Source organism: Vombatus ursinus, unplaced genomic scaffold (assembly GCF_900497805.2).
Source record: "Vombatus ursinus unplaced genomic scaffold, bare-nosed wombat genome assembly UNPS02014870.1, whole genome shotgun sequence".
NCBI lineage: Eukaryota > Metazoa > Chordata > Mammalia > Diprotodontia > Vombatidae > Vombatus > Vombatus ursinus.
In genome coordinates, this window is record NW_020954648.1 from 10,321,095 (window position 1) to 10,343,256 (window position 22,162).

Below are 22,162 nucleotides of genomic sequence, written 5' to 3' on the forward strand. Positions count from 1 at the left end.
CGCTAGTTGAAAATTTAGGTTCATAGAATTCACCAGAAGCCCTGTGTCAGACAGGCCTGACTACCAAAATGGAACTTGGTTTACAAAGAGCTACCCAAGTCACAGAAGAATGTACAGCTTGACTAAACTATAGCCGGGCTTTGCACTTCCATGTGAATGAATTTGTGGGATGTGTGAAGAATTCAATGCCAAGGAAACTAAGCTACCATCCTGGAAAGACTTGGCTCAGAAGGAGTTGGAAAAGTGTCTTGTTTCTTGTTCAACCCCTCCCTGAATCCCAGGTTACAGTGCCCCTTTGATTCAACATTTAAGTGCCTTCTTTCTTCAGTACATTATGCTAGGCACCAAGGATATAAAGACAGTCTAACTTGTCCCTCAGGCAGATTCGAAATACTGGCCTAAGCAGAAATGCCCCTTCTCAACTCGCCCCTGGAAAAGGGCGAGTGTTTGGGTTTTGAAGGACCTTGGGGTCCTTGCCAAGTAAATAAAAGCTAATGTTAGCAAAGCACTTCTCACAAACTTGAAAGCAGATTACTGTCCACATATAATCAAGAATTACATTCTTTTTATTCCTTAGACCAATGCCTAGAGGCTTCTCTCTTAATTTTCCAGAGTTGAGTTTTAGGAACCTTCATAAAAACCTTACTCCAAAGTTTCAGTGTGGCATGGCGGTTACCATGGGTTCTTGAAGACTACACTAATGGAATTCAAGATCTGCAGTTCCTACCAAGGTGAAAAGGCTTCAGGTGATATACTCTATGTCTGTCACCTAAGGACCAGTCAAATCAGGGTTCAGAGAAGGGCATTACCCAGCTGACCCAAAGCTGATGATTTATTTCAGTTCCAACAATAAGTTGTAACCCGCATCAGAGGAGCATGCTAACACACAAGCACCATCACAACAAAATCACATATTCTTATAATGTTTAAGTATTTACAAGTTTTCAGAAAATTTTTTTTTTAATTTAAATCTTAACTAGTTACCTTTGCCATAGCTAGTACCATGAAGACCAGAGATCCTCCAGTCAAAATTTTGATGGCAGATGGCATCAACATACTCGGGACTGGTGCCGTGAAACAGAAACCTCTCATCCACTTCCTGCCCTCCATTACTCTTCTTCATCTGTGCTTTCTGCCTGTGGCAAAGAAAAGACAATGTGGGTGGTTCTAACCAAATATAGGTTTTGCAGTGACTTACTCATAGAAAGCCAAGAGAGTACACTTGTCCCCAAATAACCAACATGTTTTGAAACTCAAAGAGATTCTCAGGTACATTAAGTGACTTTCACTAAGAGTTTAAAATGACTGAACAACAAGAATGGGTTTTCCATCAATTAGCAGCTCCAGATTCTCCTTGGTAGCTACCATTTCTTTCCCCTTCAGTTTTTGGTGGGCATAAGAAATAAAAGAGAAACTCTATCCTCTACTCCATTCAAGATCAAGTTTCTTTATCATCCTAGAAGAGATAAGGCCCTTGGGAAAGAAGTCTGTTTTTCCCCCTATCACCAGGCTCAAATCTGGTGTTTTCTCCTCTCAAGGAAAGACAGGAAAGGATAAGAAGCTTGTGACTGTTCATGGTTTTCGGTTGCCAATAAGCCAACCTTTCCCTCTAGAATCAATACAGAGCATTACTGGTCTTGAACTAGTTCAAGGTGACAAGACTCTCTTCAAGGACATGATCACATGAGATAATATTTGTGACGCATTCAGCACAGTGTCTAGCACACAGTAGGTACTATATAAATGCTTACTCCTTCCCAGTTCTACATGTAGAGCAGGCATTCTATAAATGTCGAGAAGTGGTAGGCCTTTGCACAAGGGCTTCCTTCTGCTGGTGTTAGCCCAATAAGATACGGTAATGTAATCAACAAATGTAGGAAGTATAGCAAAATTTACTCTTTCATCAATGATATGGAATGGGGCAAAAAAAATTCACCTTTGACTACAGGTAGCTAAATACATTTCCATCTTATTCCTTGTGATTATTATAGAATTGATGATTGTAAACTATAAATCCATTGCACATGGAAGTATGTTAGAAACCATCATTGTAACCACTTGGCACGGGGAGGTAAGCATGACCCTGGCCCTACAGTGGTGTCTCTCCATATATTTTATATCATATCCTACACACAGAAACTGCTCCATACCATAAATAAAAGTACCATCCTAAATGGAAGAAGCATGCTCTTGACACGCTTAGTAGAGTGGATACTTTATTTTTCTACAAGTGGCAATGGGTTGCATAGATCGGACTAATTAGTCCTCGTCACCTTGTTCTCCTTAAGAATACTTCACAAGTTCATTTAGGGGAAGAGTCATGTACCTGAGGAGCCCCTGTGGTGAGGTGGGCAGAACCCTAGCTCGGGTTGGTGTCCTTGCTAGCACCAGGTTCTGCTTTTTGTTATTTCTTGGTTACTGTCTCAAACATACCACTGATACACTTCCCAGAGTGTGGGGTTCTGGATTCTCTCGATCTTACGAATGACGTAGTTACGCATTGTACGACAAAACTGCTCTTGGACCTTCAGATACTCTCCAGAGGAGGGAGAAAGTTGGATTAGCTAAAAGAGACAAAATTTTAAAAAAAAAAATATATATATATACACACACAATATAAAACACATTAAGGACATGGAGGTTCTATACCCTTTTTTTTTTAACAAAAAGAACAAACACAGGTAAGAACTGACTAATGTAGCAAGAAAAGAACAAAAACAAACAAGAAGGAAAAAAGGGAAAAGGAATCTGGTTAATTAGGTTCTTGTTGAAGGCTGTGTGCACTCCACCCCCATCCTCCACCACTGCCCCCACACACATACGTGCACAAACATCACCCCTTCTATTTCAAGTTCCAGTTTCTCCTGATAACCTACCTGTTTTTTTGCCTTGCTTTTTTGGACAACATGACTCGTTTTTTGGACAAAACATAGTCGCTTCATCCTTTATTTTCTACTTTCCAGGGGATTTTCACAGTTAATGGTCTCCCCTTTCTGAACTGGTTTCACCCGGTTCCTCTCTGGGTCCAGCCACCTCAGCTAGTCCCCCAAGTCTACCCCTCTAAAACTGTCCCTAAACACGTCTTCCCCTCCAACAGTGAGCACAACAATCACCCAGCTCACCGCTGGGTCCTTCACTGATGCATCTGAGATCTGGTCACTTTAATCTCACTAGTTTTAGCAGTAAAAGGCCCTGGGTTTCAATCTCAGCTCTGCTTCCTGCTACCTTGGGCAGGTCACCTCATCTCTATACTGCCCCGAGTTTTCTCTTCTGTAAAATAGAGGATGGGGCTAAGACCAAATGACCAGATGACCCCCAAGGTTTTTTTCCAACACTAAATCCTACAATAATAACTGACGTCTACATAGCACTTTTCTTTGCATGAATCTTCATTTGATCCTCAGAGCAACTCTATGATGTAAGTATTACCCCGAAAACTGAAGAAGGCTATGTGCCTTATCCATGGTCACACAACGATTAAGTGTTAGAGACGGGCTATGACCCCAAGTGTCTCAAATCTGAGTCCAGTGCTCTTTTCACTCTACCAAGCTACCGATCCATTTATAAAGAATGACTTTCATCCTGGTCAGCATGATGCAGCAACCGGACAGTCAAGTGAGAAAATCTCAATTCAAGTCTCAGCCTTTTCCCTAAATAGCTTTGTGGCCCTGGTGAAGTCACCACTATTCTGGGCTTGGGCAGCTAGGTGGCGCAGTGGATCTTCATGAGTTCAAATGCAGCCTCAGACACTTACCAGCTTGTGCAACCATGGGCAAAGCACTTAAACCTGTTTGCCTCAATTTCTTATCTGTAAAAATGCGGGAGATGGCAAACCCCTCCAATATCTTTGCCCAAAAAATCCCAAATGGGGCCATGAAAGAGTCAGACACAACTAAAACAACCAAACAATAACACTTTGGGCCTAAGCTTTCTCATGTGAAAAATGAAGGGTTGGTCTGGATAATCTTTGAGGTCCTTTCAGGCTCCTGAATTCTAAGATTATCAGCAGTTCAAGCTCCATACCTTAAATCCCAGGTCCGGCAATGCAGACATATCCCAATGAGGTGGAACATCCCTTGGGGCCTCTGATTTGTCACCACTGAACATAATAGAAAATAAAGAACATTTTCACATTTTCAGCATCTCAGGCAAATATCTCAGGAAATATCAATACTATTACTACTCACTCAAAATGCCTCTGGACCCCTATCACTTCTATCCTTCCTTGTCCCAATGGTTAATTCCTCATCCTAGCTCACCTTAAGTAGGCTAGGAAGAGTGAAAGCAATAATAATTAGTCATTAGCAATAGTAATTAGATTAACATCTAATTTATGCACTAATATTAGTGATACAGAAGATTCAAAATAGCAAATATTCTTACAATCCTACAATTCTTACATTCTTACTTGGCTTTAGGATGCATTTATTTTTTCTTTTCTAACAACAAATCTACTTTCCTAATTATATCTGATTTGGGTTGACATGATAACTACTTGGTATTACCTAGACACATAGCAACAGAGAGAACGGGTTATGTCTAAAAGCATGTGAAACTTCGGTCAAGAAACCAGATGAGGATTTAAAACTTGCTCCCAGATAATCCCTGAATGGATAACTGAGAGATGACAGTAGTGAAATTAAGCAGCATTACCACAGCCAAATGCGGCTTAAGACCTCCTGGCTCAAGAGGGTCAAGCCCTGAAGAGCCTAAAGCTTTCGTGCAGTTCTGGGATGGAAGAAGCCATTTACTAGAGTTGCTCACTTGATTTCTTGAGTATTATTCTTCCTAGTGTTATTTTTTAATTTTTTTTTTTTTTTACTAAACTGGGGATATGAGAGCTGGGTAGCCTTCCTCCATTCAGATCATTTGGCCAGAAGATGGTTCCCAACCTTTTCTGGAATATGAGAACCCATTTATAAAGTTAAAAAAAAAAATGCTGGATCCCATATAGAACAGTACTAACCATTCACCAAGAAAATATAATCACAAAAATAGCAGCTGTGAATTCAGTTATCCTTTTAAATGAATTTTTATCTTTAACCATAATATCTACACATGTTTGAAAATCAGTAAAATATGTATGTGTGATACATTATTTATGTTTGATTATGCTGATTCGTGCTGCATATTTTGCTGGAGCTACGTAAGGACAATAAGGTTTGATGTTAGCCAGACATTTCTGGTTAATCTCAGTATCAACCAAAGTTTGGATTTGAGCCACAGCAGATCTGTACCAAGGGACAAATCATTCAAGTACAGCTTACCGAGTCTGCTTCGTCTTCACATCCTCAGGAGACACATATTTCGGTCTCCGACAAACGTTTCTGACAGTGCCATAGTGTAAGCTTTTCTGAGTCATGGCTAAAAAACAACAGAATTAGCTTTTAACTACATGCTGAAAACTGACTTACCTGAATTAAGTGAGGGAAAGGTTAATATGAATTGGTGACCATTTTTTTTTAAAGAAATAAAATTCTAGAGAGCTGCAGAAGATTAGTACTTACAGTGTGGTGGGTACTTATCAATCATTCATGCTCACTCTCTATAGACCCCTACCAAAGATCCCTCTTGCTGTAAGTCTTTCCTAGCCCCCAACCTGTCCCTGAGGTGCCTTTGATAAGACAGGAGAGAAGTCACGAGGTCACAATATTTTTCCATCCAGCTCTCCTTTGCGGTATAAAAGCCTCTGCTTTATGGGAGCTGGAGGCCACTTCATTATGGGACAGTGTCCTGCATGCACATTTGACATCCACGAGGCCAGCAGCATATCTCAGAGTGCAGGGAATTCAGACTCAGGTTAGCAACGCTGACTGGGACCGCCACTTCAGGGCTGGATTGTGGAACAGATTGCAGGGCTGCTGATTTCCACCTGAGCCTGTCTGTGTAGCCTTTGATAAACACATCTAGTCTTATGGGTCTCTCGTGTAAAGCACTTCTAGCTCCTTGTCAGCCTGGCTGGGTCTATCAAGCCAGCACATGGAATAAGAAGTATCATATTAACACCTGATTGTCAAATGAACATCCTTGGGAAATACCTTTGAAATTCAACTCATAGTTGTGCTTTCCAACTGAGAACTGGAAGACAGGTGACTCCTGCCTCAAGTAGGCCTTCTCCACGTCACTGCTGCTAACATCAGCTGCATGGCGTTCGGCACCCTGTCAAATTAGACAGGTTAGACCACAAAAGGACCATTTCTTACAGCACAAGACAATCCCCCAATAAAGGTGATGACCATCTGGAGATTCTGCAAACACAAGACTTTAGGCCAGGGGTGGGGAATCATCAGCCCTGCTGAAGGCTCTAATAAGCTAACTGATGAGCCCAGCGGCTCCTGAGCTGGCAGGCAGTCAGAGCTGAGTGGAGGTCCTGCCAGTTCAACTATAGGACCGGGGTAGAGTGGGGTGGGATCAGAGAGTCCAGCCTAAGAAAATGAATAGAGCCAGAAGGGAGATAGATGTGACCAGAAGGCTAGAGGGGTTGGTGCAGGGGCAGGTTGAGGTGGAAGGGTTGGGGGGAATATGTGTTAGAAATCCACTGAGGAAAAGATGATTGGACCAGTTGCTAAATTCCTTTAGAAAATAGAAATATAAGAATTATACATCTTGTGGGTTACAAAGTATGATTAGGGGCAGCTAGGTGGCGCAGTGGATAGAGTACCAGCCCTGAAGTCAGAAGGACCTGAGTTCAAATCCGGCCTCAGACCAAACACCTGTCACTAACTAGCTGTGTGACCCTGGGCAAGTCACGTAACCCCAATTGCCTAAAAAACAAACAAACAAACGAAAAACAAAGTATGATTTCTGCTGAATAAGGGAAGATGAGGTCAAGAAGATAAGAACAGATAGACTTCTTTATTAAAATAGACAACTCTCAAATTCTTTTAAAGAATTAACAATGCAGGGGCAGCTAGGTGGCACAATGGATAGAGCACTGGCCCTGAAGTCAGGAGAACCTGAGTTCAAATCTGGCCTCAGACCACACACTTGACACTTATTAGCTGTGTGACCCTAGGCAAGTCACTTAACCCCAATTGCCTAAAAACAAACAAACAAACAAACAAAAGAATTAACAATGCCTTTGCAAACAACGGGCAGTCAACAAACATTTGTTCACTGTTGTTGCTTTGCTGATATCCACTGATGGCTGAATGACTAGCATAACCAATGCAGCTGGTCTTGCTAAGTTTACTGACTGATTTCACTTCTCCCTATCTCTCTGACCTTCCCTCTATACCTCCTTGGAAAGCTCATTATTATTGTGGTTCCAATGATCAACTCCGTTGACCTATCACCCATCTTCTATTTGTCTATAAGACTCCTCCTTTTGGATACAGGGAAGCGTCAAAGTATGGTGAACTCGAAGTCAGAAAGACTTGAGGTGAAATCCTACCTGTGACATTTACTAGTGACGTGACCAAGGGCAAGTCACTCAATCTCTCTTGAGTTTCAGTTTCCTCATCAGATAAATGGGTGGCTACACACTATATTGTCTGATCTGCCCACAACCAAACCAAGAGTTGTTTGTTGGAATGGAAGTAAAGACTTCTTTCCACATCATTTAACACAAGGAATGGAAAAGACACTCACTGTGTTACAATTTCCTCTTTTTCAAGTGGATTTGGATCTTACATATAAAGATGAAGTCTCAGTAGATTGAGCTACAAATTCCTCAGTTGGGTTGGAATTTTACTGGACCAAATACTGCTTGAAATAAGCAAGCTTTTTCATCAAAACCTCATTGACCTCCATTTTTTAGATGATTTCATCATTCTCAGCTCACCAAAAGGACCATTTAGTCTTGTCCCACATGACTGACAGAGTCACAGGCTTGAGGTAGAAGGGATTTTCAAGGCCAGCCAATCCAAGCCCCTCGTTTTACTGATGAAGAAACTAAATCTAAGACAGGTGAATACAGGTCATCCAGGTGCACCTAAGGAATGACACATGGAATCAGGGATTTTAATCCATGTGCTGCCCAAGTGAGCCCCTCCCTTACCTTTAGGCCATACTCCTGCCACAAACCACCATCATTTTTCCAATACCAAAGCCACTCAGTCGTGAGGATGAAGTGTGGAGGCTTGACAACAGAAGAGGCCGTGGAGAGACGTTGAGCTTTGTAATGGGCACAAGTCATGTTATCAAAGTTGATGGAGGCAATCCCCGGGCTCCAGGCAACCTTCGTAAGAAACCTGTGCGAGAAAACAAGTGAGTAAACATTACACAGCTAGGTGGCGCCATAGTGCATAGAGTGCCGGGATGGCGGTCAGGAAGACTCATCCCTAATGTGTTTTCATCCTTGCTTTGGGATATAGGTCTGCCCAGGAATTCACTTGAAACCCAGTTTCAAACCAAACCTCACCAGAAGAGCAAGGTAGCTTCCTACTTTATACACCCTCCCCACTGGATCATAGGATCCTGGTCTAAGGCCCAAAGGGACCTCAGAGCTCATCTGTCCAACTTCCTCATTTTCCAGATGACCAAAGTCCTAGGGTGATTGAGCAACCGCTTAGGTTAAGCACTCTGTGGGACTAGAAAGTGTAGCTAGTGAATGATGGAGCTTGGACTGGAACCCAAATCCAGGAGCACAAAACAGTTATCAGCTAACAACTCAATCAACCTCACCAACTAATCATTTAATGGTCTTCCTATTCAGTAAATATTTACATAATTATTTACTTCTCTCTTCACATCCCCCACCTCGCTCCCCACAGCTGGGAGAAGTGCAGGAGACAGACAGGGCAAAAAAACGCACTACCAAAAACTGGTATTTACCATGCTTCCACATCCTTGTAGGCAAATTAAATAATATGAAACTTAATAGCTTCCCAAATTCCCCCCAAACAGCCTGGGCACAGGGCAGCAATAAATAACATTTCATACTGGCTTTTACTGGGGTCACAGTATGCCTTTTCAATCTTTTCCATTTCTTCCAAATCCTTCCACGTCTTCCCATCAAGGAGCTGCCATCTATACGGCAAATGAAAATGGACCTTAAAACACTTATCTAAAACAAAAAAAGAAACAAAATCAAAATGGTAATTCCACAGAGTGTGGCCTATATAAACAATGAAAAACAGGGTATAGGTGTTACCTGATTTATGCAATACCCTCTAAGGCTAAAAACCACTCCAGTTTCTTTGCCAAGAGAAACCCTAAGATCAGTATTGATGTGCTGAGACATCCTAGATCCAGAAGAATCATCTCAAAGCACAGGTTCTGTTGAAACCGGGTACCCAGCCATCATCTTCTTTCCTCTAGGACAGGACACCAGCCTGCACTCATCTCCCCCTTCTCTCAAACAATATTGGTCTGAGTGCCATTTAGTCATATGTATATATATATATGTGTATATATGTGTGTGTGTGTATATATCTATATATCTATATATATATATAAATATATACATAAATATATATTTCATGCCTTATTTTCAAATCCTGGACACCAGGGGCAGAGATTGGGGACAGAAGATGTCTATTAGCTGGACGGGCATGAACCCTGAGCTAGACCATGCACTTATAAATGGGCCAGCCTGCAGGGGGTCTGAACCTAGAGTCTTTATACTGTAATAAAGAAATTCCTTGCATTGTAAACAACTTCCTGAAAGTGATCTCACTGTTGACTCACTGTTGAGGAAGGCCTGAAGGAAGGAATAAACCAGGGCTTTGGCCAGAGAATCAGAGAGCTGGCGCTAGAGCAGACACTGGGGAGATGGGGCATCAAATAAGCCAACATTCTCATTTTATAGATGAAATAGCCAAGGCTGACTTTGCAATCATTGCTTCCAAAAAGTGTATGAATGATGCCACGGGAACCTTCAAATAAAGAATCCCACTCCTCCTTCCACACAGCACTGCCCACTGTAATATGGCAGTCCCCACTTCCCATAGGATCTCCTCCCAAAATCCCTTCCTAAGTCAGGTGTTTGGAGCCTGGAACACTTTTCCCCATAGAAACCATGTTAACAATGGTAGTGATCATCCTGGGCCAATCTACGCATGTCTGAAATACTACCTAAGGTAGCTGCCAGACCTGAGCCCACGGCCCCAAAAGAAGGACTGGTTGGAGAGCCTCAGGATTAGCAGAAAGTGTCTTGCACTGGACCTCACGAAGCCTAGGTCCTAATATTAGCCTCACAACTACCTGTGACCCTGGGCAAATTACTTCACTTTTTGTTTTCTTTCTCTGTAAAATGGGGGGGTTGGAAAAGATCACATTTAAACCTCCTTGTGCTAACATTCTAGGATTCTACTTACTACAGCAGTTGACTTGAGACCTGGTGAGGGTCTCACAAGGGAGAATTCTGGGAATAGATTATTGAGTAAAAGTAGGCACTTGACTCAAGGGGCAGTGTCCTGGCTGTGCTAATACAGGAGATGGCAAAGTGTCAGCACCTTACCTTTAAAGCTACAAGCCTTCCTAATGTGGTACAAGCAGATCTGATCATTCTCGTCATTGCTTTTAGGGGCAGCGGGTACAGAGTCACTACTACATCTTCTTTCTGCAACACAGACACACGTGAAAAACGGGAATTAGTTTCCATCAAGCCTCAATTTGGAGTCAAAGTATTTCAAGGTATAAAGGAGTGGCCTTTGTTATTCAAAAAAGTTGAAAGTCGCTCCATCAGGCTATGGATGATATAATTCTACATTCAAAGTTAATTGAACCCTAAACCCCAGTCTGTGATTTGTTCAGATGAGTATATAAAAAAGCCTCCCTGAAAAGTCATAAAATGTCTTCAGACTCCAAGTTCTCCATTCCCCGCCTCAGTCACACTTTAAGACTTAGGCCTGTATAAAGGCAGGAAGGTCCTTCTCAGCTCTGACAGCAGAAGGCACCAGTTTTTGGGGTTTTTTTTAAATTTATTTTTGTATGGGCCTGTGATTTTATCAGTGGGATAAAGCAGTTCATACATAAATCGATTTATGCAAAGAACTTTTCGTACATTAATTAGCTCATTTGATCCTCCAATTGCTGTGGCTTAGTCATTTCAGACTCTGTGATTCTTGGCAAAGATACTGGAAAGTTGTGTCAATTTCCTTCTCCAGCTCATTTTACAGATGAAGAAATTGAGACAAACAGGGGTTACACAACTAATAAGTGTATGAGGCCAGATTTGAACTCAGGAAAATGAGTTTTTCTGACTCCAGGGCTAGTACTCTATCCACTACACCACCTAGCTGCCCCATTGAGTCTCCACTCTACTACAACTTGTCTTAAAGAGCTGCCTGAGGCATTAAGAAGTCTAGTGACTTTCCCAGGGTCACACAGCTAGAATATGTCAAAGGTAGAATTTGACCCCAGGTCTTTCTGACTCAAAAGACTCTATTCCCTATTAATATGTCATATTTAATTGGAGATTAGAGTGAGTCTCTCATGCTAATATAAACTGCCAAGAAAAGGGCCTAATACAAAAATCTAAATTTAATGGTAGAACTTATTAAATCTTCGAGTCATATTTTTCTGAAACCCCCTAAGGGACAACACTGGCTCAGAAGTTATTTCTCCAACCCAGAATTACGTCTGCCATGTAGTTTTTCTTGAAAAATATGCCTTGGACCTTTATTAGCAACCCCAAGTAATTTATTTAGTATTTCAGAAACCTGTTGTGCTATTGGTGTGGGAGCTCCCTCCATCAACTTGGCTCATGGCCCATCGATAAATTATAGTTTTAGAGGGCTGCCTGAGCTCAGAAAAGCTCCCCTATCTGTCCACTGTCACACAGCTAATCAGTGTCAGAGGTAGTACCTTCTGACTCCAAATCTAGCCATCTACACCTACCATGCTAAAACACTTCTCAATTAATTTATCATTATCTGAAAACTTGCTGAATCTCCATTCTTCATCCAGAATGGCACAGTAATAACGCAAAGTACTACTGGCTTCCAAGGGACACTCTTTGATACATCCCTCCATGAAAAGGTAATGGAGAGAAACTGATCATCCTAATTTGGATGCAACCTAAGTCAATCTACCTGTTCACTCACCTACAAGGAGCAAAAACTTAATGAACAAAGATAGAAATATATTCAGGTTCCTTGCAATTACGAGGAATTTCCAAAGAGTGATTAAACAAAACCTGAAGAAGACATTAAGCTCTGGTCATGAAAATATTCCAAAACTTTTCTGAAGGCAGGAAGCAAAATTAAGGCAACAAATGTATTTGCTGGAATTCCTGACATTCCTTTCGTATGACAAATCCATTCAATAACTAGCCCAGAGACCAATAAAACTAACAGCAAGTCATTAATGGCAAAACATTACCCCAGGAGCTGCAACAGAAAGTGTAACTCTACTGCATGAAAAATGTAGGACAGGAAAAAGGAAAAAATTGAATTGTTTCCGGCTTGAAGACATGAAGATTTGTACCTACTGCAAGAAGAAGGAGACATATATTTTCGGATACAGGCAATGTGGGAATTTGTTTTACTTGAGTATGCATATTTGTTACAACAATTATTTATTTTTTTTATTTTTTTTCTCAATTTGAGGTTGAGAGAGAGACAGAAACACAAAGAAGAAGAGACAGAGAGGCACTAAGAGAGTGACAGACACATAAGGGAAGTGAGTGGATCAGGACAGCAAGTAGTTAATTGTGGGAACTGGGTGAACCACAGTGACTCCATCTTGTGACTCAATTCTGGATCTAGCTCAGTTTCTATTTAGTTATGCATCTGGTCCAATTTCTGTCTTGTGAGAAAACTTTATTCAATTGTGAAAACTGAGAGAAAACCTTATTTCATTGTTTGAATCTAACCCTACATGGCTGGGAAACTGGGCCACCTCTACCTGCTTCAAGACCCTTAACTAAGGACCTAGGTTATACTGACCAGAAACTGAAGCAAGGAGTTTTCTCACAATTGCACATCTCAAGCAACCCGTATGTCTTATCTGAAAACTGGCCCCATACTGATTAATCAGTTATTGTTTCCATGTTCCTTTGATTGTTTATGGATAGTTGAGGGGAATGGGATGCCTCTTTTTTCTGACTTCAGGCAATTGCACCTATTTGCTTCCCCTTTCCCAACTTGGCAAGTCTCTAATCTTTCTTCCAGTTAGAAATCAGATTACCTAATGTTGTATTATTTCCTTTTAATTAATCAACCTTATTTGATTAATTGTTTTTAATGAACAGAAGTCTATCTCCCCCTGGATTCAGGGTCCAGACCTAGGCTGAGGAGGTCTGGTCCTGGTTTGTTGGGCAACTGGCATGCACTGCTTAATAAATCGATATGCTCGGAAGAGCAAACCTTTGTTTTCTCAATCATTTTATCTTTCACCTGCCACACAGAGGGAGACATAGAAAGAGACAGAGAAAGAGGAAGAGAGAAAGGAAGGAAGGAAGGAAGGAAGGAAGGAAGGAAGGAAAGAAGGAAAGAAAGGAGGGAGGGAGGAAACAGAGGAAAGGAGGGAGGGAAGAAGGGGAGAAAGGGAAAGAAGGAAGGAAGGAAGAAGAGAAGAAAGGAAGGGAAGGTGGGAGAGAGGGAAGGAGAGAGGGAAGAAGAACAGAAAGAGAGGGAGCCCACCTAGATGTCCTCTATCAGGCTGGACATTCCCTGAGTGCATGCAGAATGGTGAAGTGTTCCCTACCTTTTTCAGGTGTTGCTGAGCTTTCATTTTTGATGTCAAAAGCATTTCTATAAGTGAAAGGCAACCTTTTAATGATGGCAGCACTAAGCCCCCACTTTCCCAACTTCTCCTGACATGTGGAATTAAAGACATGGGACCGTTTGCAGCTGCTGCCAAACTTGCAGTTTCCCTGCAAGTAATACTGGCACAAGTGGAGTTTGGCACAAGTATTTTTAAAGGTACAAGAACCATGTTCCCCATCTCCTTTATTATAGTGCACGCAGATCTGTGGACAAGGAAAGAGAAGAACAGAAATTATTTAAAAAAACTCTTGTACATTACCATTAGCTTCCTGTTTATCTTCACTAGCTACAACACCAGGTTAATAGGACAATGGTCATGAGTTTCATTTCTATTTGGGCTTAGAAAGCCCATGAGTCTTGGCCAGAGACTACACCCTTCACCTGGTTAGCCATCTTGCAAATATGTTACCTATACAACCTATACACTTGAGGAACCAGGCAAGAACACATACAAATCCATCCCCATTCCTAGGGAAATAGCTCAGAACATATGCCCCACCTTCACAGGGACATGAAGACTATAAGTATTAATTACTTGAATTGTATACTCTCATAGTGGCCTCACTGATCACACTTTTTCTGTCAGCTATCTACAAAAATATAAAAATAACTAAATTAATGGTAAGTGAAGTAACGATCTTAATCTAATTTAAGAAAATGAAACCAAACTCACTATAAGGGAGCAATCAAAGGCAAAGAATCCTGGTGGAATGGATTTACAAGTTTCACAGAATTCTATCAAACTTTAAAAAAATTTCTACCTGTAACATGCAAATTATTCTCAGAATTAAGAAAAAAGACAATCAAACTCCTTTTTATGAAAATACATATGTGTGTGTATACATATATATATGTATATATATATATATAGTCCTAATACATAAGATGAGGTATCCTCTCAGGTTTATTCACTCAATATTTATTAACATATATAATGAACTGTCCTAGGTCTTGGGAGGATAAAAAGACATACAAGATACAGTTCCTACCTTTAAGAGGCTTTCGATCTAATAGGGCAGAAGGACACGCACAATAACAAAGTTAGTAAAAGAAGTACAATATGTCATGAATTCAAATAAGGGTAAGATCTGACTGACCTCGTACCCAATCCCCAATTTCTCCGATTTCCCTATTCCAACAGCTCTCAGAGTGTGGGAGCAAGGTTAAGGAAAACGGCGAGTGTAGATTATCACAATAACTTTTAAACCCAGTGTTGGGCCATGCCCAGTTTCCTATTTCTGAGTCCTACTCGGACCCCTTCATTCTAGCCACCTTCTCTGAGTCTCATTCAACTCCCATACTCAGTATCAGGTACAGCAAGAACTAGGTGCCCGCCCAACTCTTTGGACTCTACATTCCTCAATTCAATTCAAAAGACACATATTAAATGTCTTTTGGTCCAGAGTACCACACTAGGCATTGGTGCATCCAAAGATGAATAAAACGTGGTCCTGGTCTTTAAGGAGTTTAGGGGAGATAAGAGATGTATACAAATAATTATAATGCACAATAGATCACATTTGCACAGGACAGGCACAAAGTGTGGAAAAATCATCAAATGAAGGGAAAAATACTTGGAGCTGGGGAGTCTGGAAGGACAGGGATTTGGGGAGGGTAGGGATACTGGGACTGAGTCTTAAAAGATGCATAGGATTTTAACAGGTGGGGGGCAGAGGGTGGAAATGAGTTCCCAGCATAGGAACGGGGAGAATGAGTTTGAGAAAATACCTTTTATTCTAGTTTGGGGGGATTATGAAAGGCAGCAATGTGAGAGAGAAAAAAATGGAACTAGATTATAAAGAGCATTGAATGCCAAGATAAGGAGTTTGGAATTGGTTCAGTAAACAAGAGGGAGCCACGGACGGATTTTTAGCCTGCAAGTGACAGTGTTAGAACTATCATGAGAAATATTATTTTAGAAAAGTCTCACCTTAGGCTTTAATGTATCACCTTTAAGATCCTGAACTTCAAAATTCTCCTTTTCAACCATACTTGTTTCCTCTATTTACACCTCATTCCTTCATTCACACTAAACCTGGCTTTTTTGTCTTTATATGAACCCCTGAATTCTGCAACTGTCCCAGTTCATCTCTCTTGTTCTAACTTTGTTTGTCATTACAGTAGCAAGCCTTGGCCCTAATGGGCTGCCACTTTATCTTTTTTTACTTTTTTATTTTTTAAGGCAGTTGGGGTTAAGTGACTTGCCCAGGGTCACACAGCTAGTAAGTGTCAAGTGTTTGCTCTAAGGCCAGATTTGAACTCAGGTCCTCCTGACTCCAGGGCCGGTGCTATATCTACTGTGCCTCCCAGCTGCCCTAGGGGTGCCACTTTAATGATTCACTATTATGAGTTATTAATCTCTTAAAAGTTTCATTTGTGTCTTTCTATACCCAATCTCTGGCACAAGGGTGGGGAACCCGCGGCCTCAAGACCACATGTGGCCCTCTAGGGCCTCGGATGCAGCCTTTTGACTGAGTCCAAGTTTTACAGAACAAATCCTTCTATTGAGGGAATTTGTTCCGTGAAGTGTAGATTCAATCAAAGGGCTGCACCCAAGGACCTAGAGGGCCATGTGTGGCCTTGAGGACGCAGGTTCCCCACCCGTGGACTCTAGCACAATGTCTAGCATTTAGGAGGCACCTAATGAACATTTGCTGGTTGACTGATTAAAAGCCCTTTTGTGGTAGTAGAAAACTGGAAACAAACCTCATGTGGCATTTAGAAGAACATGAGCTGGGCAAAGAACGTCTCTGGAGCCACCTTACCTGAAAGGCTCAGGAAAACGACGAGAAACCTTCAGAGAAGAAGCAAGAGCAGGAAAGCTCCGTATCTCAGAAGTCAAGAAAGGAAAGAGAGTAGTAGCCAGAAGCTAGCAGTGCTGCAGAGAGGTCAAGAGAGAGAGAGAGAGTCAGAGAAGAGAACCCAGCAGAACCCTGAAGAGCTCTTACATTTGAGGAACCAGGGAAGGAAATGAAATGGAGAGGCAGAAGAAAACCACGCCATGGGGTGTTAGGAAAGCCAAGGAGATTAACATGAAGCAGATGGGTGGTCGGTGGTGGGAGCGATACACAGAGGTGCAAAGGAAAATGAGGAATGAGAAAAGACCATTGCAGCTGGCAATGATGGGTTATTCATGACCTTTAATGGAGGAGTTTCAATTAAGTAACACACATAGAAGCCAGACTGCCAATAGACTGAAGAATGAGTGAATGGTAAGGAAGCTAAAACAGCAAGTGCCTGCTTCCTAAATTTTGGTAGCAAAGCAGCAGACTAGTGACTGGTAACTTACCAGAATAAGAGGGCAGGTGGATTTTTTTTTTTTAAGGATTGGAGAGATCTGAGCATGTTTGTAAGTAAATGAGAAGGAGCCAATGGAGAGGGAGGGAATGAAGATAAGTATGGATATTTCTGAATATGAGGTTGTTTACCAAATGTTAACACCATAAAGGGGTACAGCTCCAGTGAGGTCAACAGTCAACAGGGACTGACTAAAAGAGGCTTTCAAGCACATGTATGATCCAGCTTCTCAACCACCAGAAATACAAATCAAAAGCAGTGTGGCATCCACACCAGGCTTCAACCCATCCTACCCAAAACAGCTAGAACAATCTTCCTTAAAAGCCCTTTGAAAATCAAGTTCCTGGGGCAGCTAGGTGGCGCAGTGGATAGAGCAACGGTCCTGAAGCCGGGAGGACCTGAGTTCAAATCTGACCTTAGCCCAAACACTTGACACTTGCTAGCTGTGTGACCCTGGGCAAGTCATTTAACCTCAATTGCCTCACCAAAAAAAAAAAAAAGAGCGAGAGAGAGAAAGAAAAAAAAAAAGAAAATCAAGTTCCTCTCCCACTTGAGATTCTCCAGGGGCTATTTCAAGCCCATCAGATCAATGCCAAAGTCTTTAGCCTGGCATTCAAAGCCAGCTGCTCCCTCCCTCACACCTTCTCACCAAGATCACATCTAAGGAATCCCACACATGGCTGGTCCATCTATTTCCATCAGGCAAACCTGCCAGCTTCCCTTCAGGGCTCACCATTGCACTTACTGTTTGTACCACACACCTGGGCACCTCACTACATGCATGAGGTCTCGACCCACAGTTTGAAAGGTGCTGAAGGGGCCACAAGTGGAAAAATTTTAAGAAGCCCTGGTAGATTATCCACTAGATTGTAAGCTCCTTGAGGGCAGGGACTGTCTTCTGCCTCTTTTTGTATCCCAGGCATTTAGCACAGGGACTGGCACAAAGTAGGAGTTTAAAAAATGCTTACTAATTGATAGTTTAAAGCATTATTATTTCCTTCCTTGTGCAGTTAAACTGATTTTTCAAACGAGGTAATACATGGAGAAAACACTCTGTAAACTGTAAAAGCACCATCTAAATTAATGTAAGGTTTTATGTTTTTAAAGTTGTTCCATATGTAGGTCTTGCTGTCCCAACGGGACTGGGAGTTTCTTAAGCACTAGGTCACATTTCTTTTCTGTCTTCTACAGGACCAGCAAAATGGTTGTGGGGGTTGTTCAGTCATGTCTGACTCTTTGTGACCTCATTTGAGGTTTTCTTGGCAAAGATACTAGAGTGGTTTGCCATTTCCTTCTCCAGCTCATTCTACAGATGAGGAAACTGCGGCGAGCAGGGTTAAGTGACTTGCTCAGGGTCACACAGCTAAAAAATATCTGAGGCCAGATTTGAACCCAGGAAGATGAGTCTTCCTGACTCCAGTCCCAGCACTCTGTCCACTGCTCCACCCAGCTGCCCCAGCAAAAGGTTAAGAGTGAAGAAATACTTGCTGAATCTACCAAAAATTGCTCAATAAGCCACAAAGACAGTTCTGTCTCTCGCTTCCTCCTAACCCACCCCATCCCGCAAATCTCATGCCAAAAATCCAGAAAAGCAATTAAATGAAATCTCATGGCATTTCAGGGATCTCACACAAACAAGGGAAATAAAGAAACAATCCTTGCAGGGAGGAGGGGGAGGGAGGAATTACATGCATATGAAATAGTGTGTTAAGGGTAGCTAAAACACTAGATTTGGAGCCAGGAGACCTAGGTTCGAAACCAGATTTCCTAGTTGCATGAGCATGGGCAAGTCTTCTGCTTCTCAGAGCCTCATCAACAAAATGAGAATATTACTACTTGCACTACCCAGCTCACAGTTTTGCTTCAAGGAAAGCATTTTGTTTTGTTTTGCTAGGCAATGGGGTTAAGTGACTTGCCCAGGGTCACACAGCTAATAAGTGTCAATTGTCTGAAGTCACAGTTGAACTCAGGTCCTCCTGACTCCAGGGCTGGTGCTCTATCCACTGCGCCACCTAGCTGCCCCAAGGAAAGCATTCTGTAAGCCTCAAAGTGCTATATAAATAAGTTATTACTTGCTGAAGGTTTCTATTAACCAAAGTTTAATTATAAAACAAATCTGTGCTGCTACTTGTAACATCACAAATTCCAATGGAGCTAAGATGACATAGTAGAAAGGGAAATGAACTGTTGAGTTCTATTTAGCTCAACAACATTTATTGAGCACTTACTATGTGCAAAGCACTATATTCGGTGTTAACCCCTGGGAAACTTGGGGCCTTACCCTGCTCTGACCAGCAGTTTCTAACTGCCCCCAAGAAGATTCCCATGTACCCCAGTGTTTCTAACCACCCCGTTCTCAGATAGAGATAAGGACATTTCTACAACCTCATTTTTGTTGCCCCTCCAACACTCCCTTCCTGGAGCTCAGCTGTTCTGTGTATCCAACCACACGCCCCGCTGCTGTTTCTCCACTATGCCCTATAAGAATCCCCTTCTCCACCTTTCTCCCCAGGCATCCCTGTCTGGATAACGTAGCCTGTTGTCCCAAATTGCAATTCCTCGACCCTGAATAAATGCCTCCCTTTACTTACTGATCACCTGGTCTGTCTGAGTTCTGTTTTACGCTGACATAAGCACAAGAGGTACAAAGACAACATGAAAACAATCTTGGTCCTCAAAGACTTTATATTCCAGCAGGCCTACCTGTGCCATTATAAAGAAAATGCTATGCCTCCTTAAGGAGGAAATACACCATTCCTTAAAACAAGGATTGGCAAATGATGGCCCACAGTCCAAATCTGACTCACTGCCTTTTCGGTATAGCCCTTGAGGTAAGGATGGTTTTTAACCACGAGTTTTAACCTGTTTTCACATGTAAAAACCATTCATAGCTTGCAGACTACACAAAACTAGGCAGCAAGGCAGGATCTAGCCCTCGAGCCATAGCTGGCCAATCCTAGCCTTAAAGAGTAATTGTCTTGCATATTATATAACTATGTAATTCACCATGTGAACTCTCTGTTTCCTCACCTACAAAATGAGCAGACTGGACAAGATGATCTCTAAGGTCCCCTCCAGCTTAAAATATATGGTGCATCTAATCTTCTTGCCTTGAAAACTTTCTTGACTCATTGGATTTATATCCATGCCTTGACACAAGGGCCATTCTCCAAAATAGCATATACTCCTATCCTGAACTCAGTTTTCCTGGTCTCCAAAGCCCTCTCTCCTTGGCAACCTTTATAGGCAGTTAAAAAAGGAAGAATCACTCCCCCAAAAAATACCAAATCTAAGTCACAATATAGCGGGTCACACTGGAGCCTACTGTCCACACACAAACATATTAGACATCTGCCACTCACCTCTGGTAACAGCGAAGAATCATTCTGAAGCAAAAGCTGACTTAATTCGTTCAAACTGAGGTGTTCAATTCCATGGCTTTTCAAGACATTCGTGTTGTGTACAGAATCAATGCTGTGGCTATATTTACATTGTTTCCTGTGAAGAGAAGAGAAGAGAAGAGAAGAGAAGAGAAGAGAAGAGAAGAGAAGAGAAGAGAAGAGAAGAGAAGAGGGGAATGAAAGAGAAGAGAGGAGAGGAGGGCAAGAGGAGAGGGGAGGAGAAGAGGAGAGGAGAGGAAAGAAGAGGAGAGAAGAGAGCAAAATCAGTTTTTTTGGGGGGGGTGAAATCTCAGCACATCTCACCCTCAAGAACACATCAAGACTTAGTTAATAGACACACAATAAAATCAACTAATCTTGACAAGACAGAGGAAACATTTCCTCAAAAAGTAAGTCTGACAAGCATCAAGGCAAAGAGGACAAAGGACTGGATTTGGAGTCTGTGTACTTGGGTCACTTACTACCTGTATTACCTTAGGCAGCTCACTTCCTTTCTCTGGCCTCAGTTCCCTTAACAGTAAAATGAGGGGGTTGAGCTAGATGACCTCTAAAGTTCTTTCCAGTTCAAAATTTATGATCCTTTGGCCTTACATTATTTCTTAAAGAGGAAGTGCCTCATATATTCTATCAAAGTGACCCATGGGAACATGGCACTGTCATTTTAAATTCATGGCCTCCAGTTTACTCAGTAATTATGGGAGCCTACAATTAGGAGCAAACAGCTATGAGGACACCTCTGCCAGGGCTACTTTTGCCATTCCAACTCAGGAACACAATAATAGGAATATTGGGGCTGGTTAAAATTTTGTCTCTTTAATAAAAAAAAATTAAATAAAAATTCTGCCTCTTTAGTATTTGCCTCCTTTCAACTCCAATAGAGATGGATCCCTGTGGGCCACATAATTAACTCTGCTATTGACAACTCTTCAATGTTTGCCCACTGCCTACTAAAGTCAAAACTGTTTAGTCTAGCCTTTAAGGCCCTTCACAACCTAGAACAGGCTTCACTTTCCAGCCCCACCTCCCCTCCACAAAGTCTAGGATCCAGCCAAACTAGAATACAATCAGCCCTTCATATACAAACTGTGTCCGTATCTTTGCTCACAACCACATCCCATGTGCAAAAGACCTTAATATTCCAAAGCCTATTTATCCTTCAAAGCCTTGCTCAAACCCTACCTCTTCCATGAAACCTTCCCTGAGCCCCTAGTCAGAAATATTTCCTTCAGACCTCCAGAGGATTTTATCCCTCACTTATGCCTTTACTCTGTTCTCCATTAGTGCTTTTATTGAGCAAATACAGTTATTGCACATCTGTATAAGCATATGACCTTTGCTTGATTGTAAGCTCCATCTGAATTGGAATTATATCTTAATTATCTCTGTGTCTTCTCCAGACCATGAGTTGGTACCTGATAAGCAATTGTTAAGTGAACCAATGATTGGCACCTGGCCCCATTTGCCCCAAAGAAGAGAGGAAAGAAAACAAAAGGCCTGCCTTAAACTCTTCATTTTCCCCACTGCCACCCATCCATTCTCTCCTGCTGTCATCCTATTGGGTTAGACATGAATAATTGGGTTAGTATAAATTAGGCCCAGTACAGAAGCCAAACCCTTCTACTGGGCACATTCTGCAATGTAAACAATATATCTACTCAAGAAGCAGCTTTCTTAAACATCACCCCACAGAGTATATACAATGTACAACCCAAAAGTGCTTTGAGGGGGAGGTGGGAATTCATGAAACCAGTTATTTCCTGTGAATTATTAAGTCAAGATAGAAGTATCTTATGCAGCCAGGACACATCA

General features: G+C 41.8%; 1 protein-coding gene across 2 annotated transcripts in view; it reads right to left on the reverse strand.

The window, feature by feature from the left end:
* The window catches only part of PARP12 (poly(ADP-ribose) polymerase family member 12), a 28,784-nt gene that overhangs the window by 1,856 nt on the left and 4,766 nt on the right, over positions 1-22,162 (reverse strand). For both annotated transcript variants that reach the window (XM_027842263.1, XM_027842264.1), the window contains exons 2-11: positions 20,315-20,450; positions 13,594-13,858; positions 10,403-10,504; positions 8,884-9,007; positions 8,000-8,192; positions 6,039-6,159; positions 5,268-5,364; positions 4,024-4,099; positions 2,434-2,564; positions 985-1,136 (exon numbers count right to left, since the gene is read on the reverse strand). In XM_027842263.1, coding sequence (XP_027698064.1) covers positions 985-1,136; positions 2,434-2,564; positions 4,024-4,099; positions 5,268-5,364; positions 6,039-6,159; positions 8,000-8,192; positions 8,884-9,007; positions 10,403-10,504; positions 13,594-13,858; positions 20,315-20,450 — 1,397 coding nt within the window. The remainder of the gene's footprint in view (positions 1-984; positions 1,137-2,433; positions 2,565-4,023; positions 4,100-5,267; positions 5,365-6,038; positions 6,160-7,999; positions 8,193-8,883; positions 9,008-10,402; positions 10,505-13,593; positions 13,859-20,314; positions 20,451-22,162) is intronic.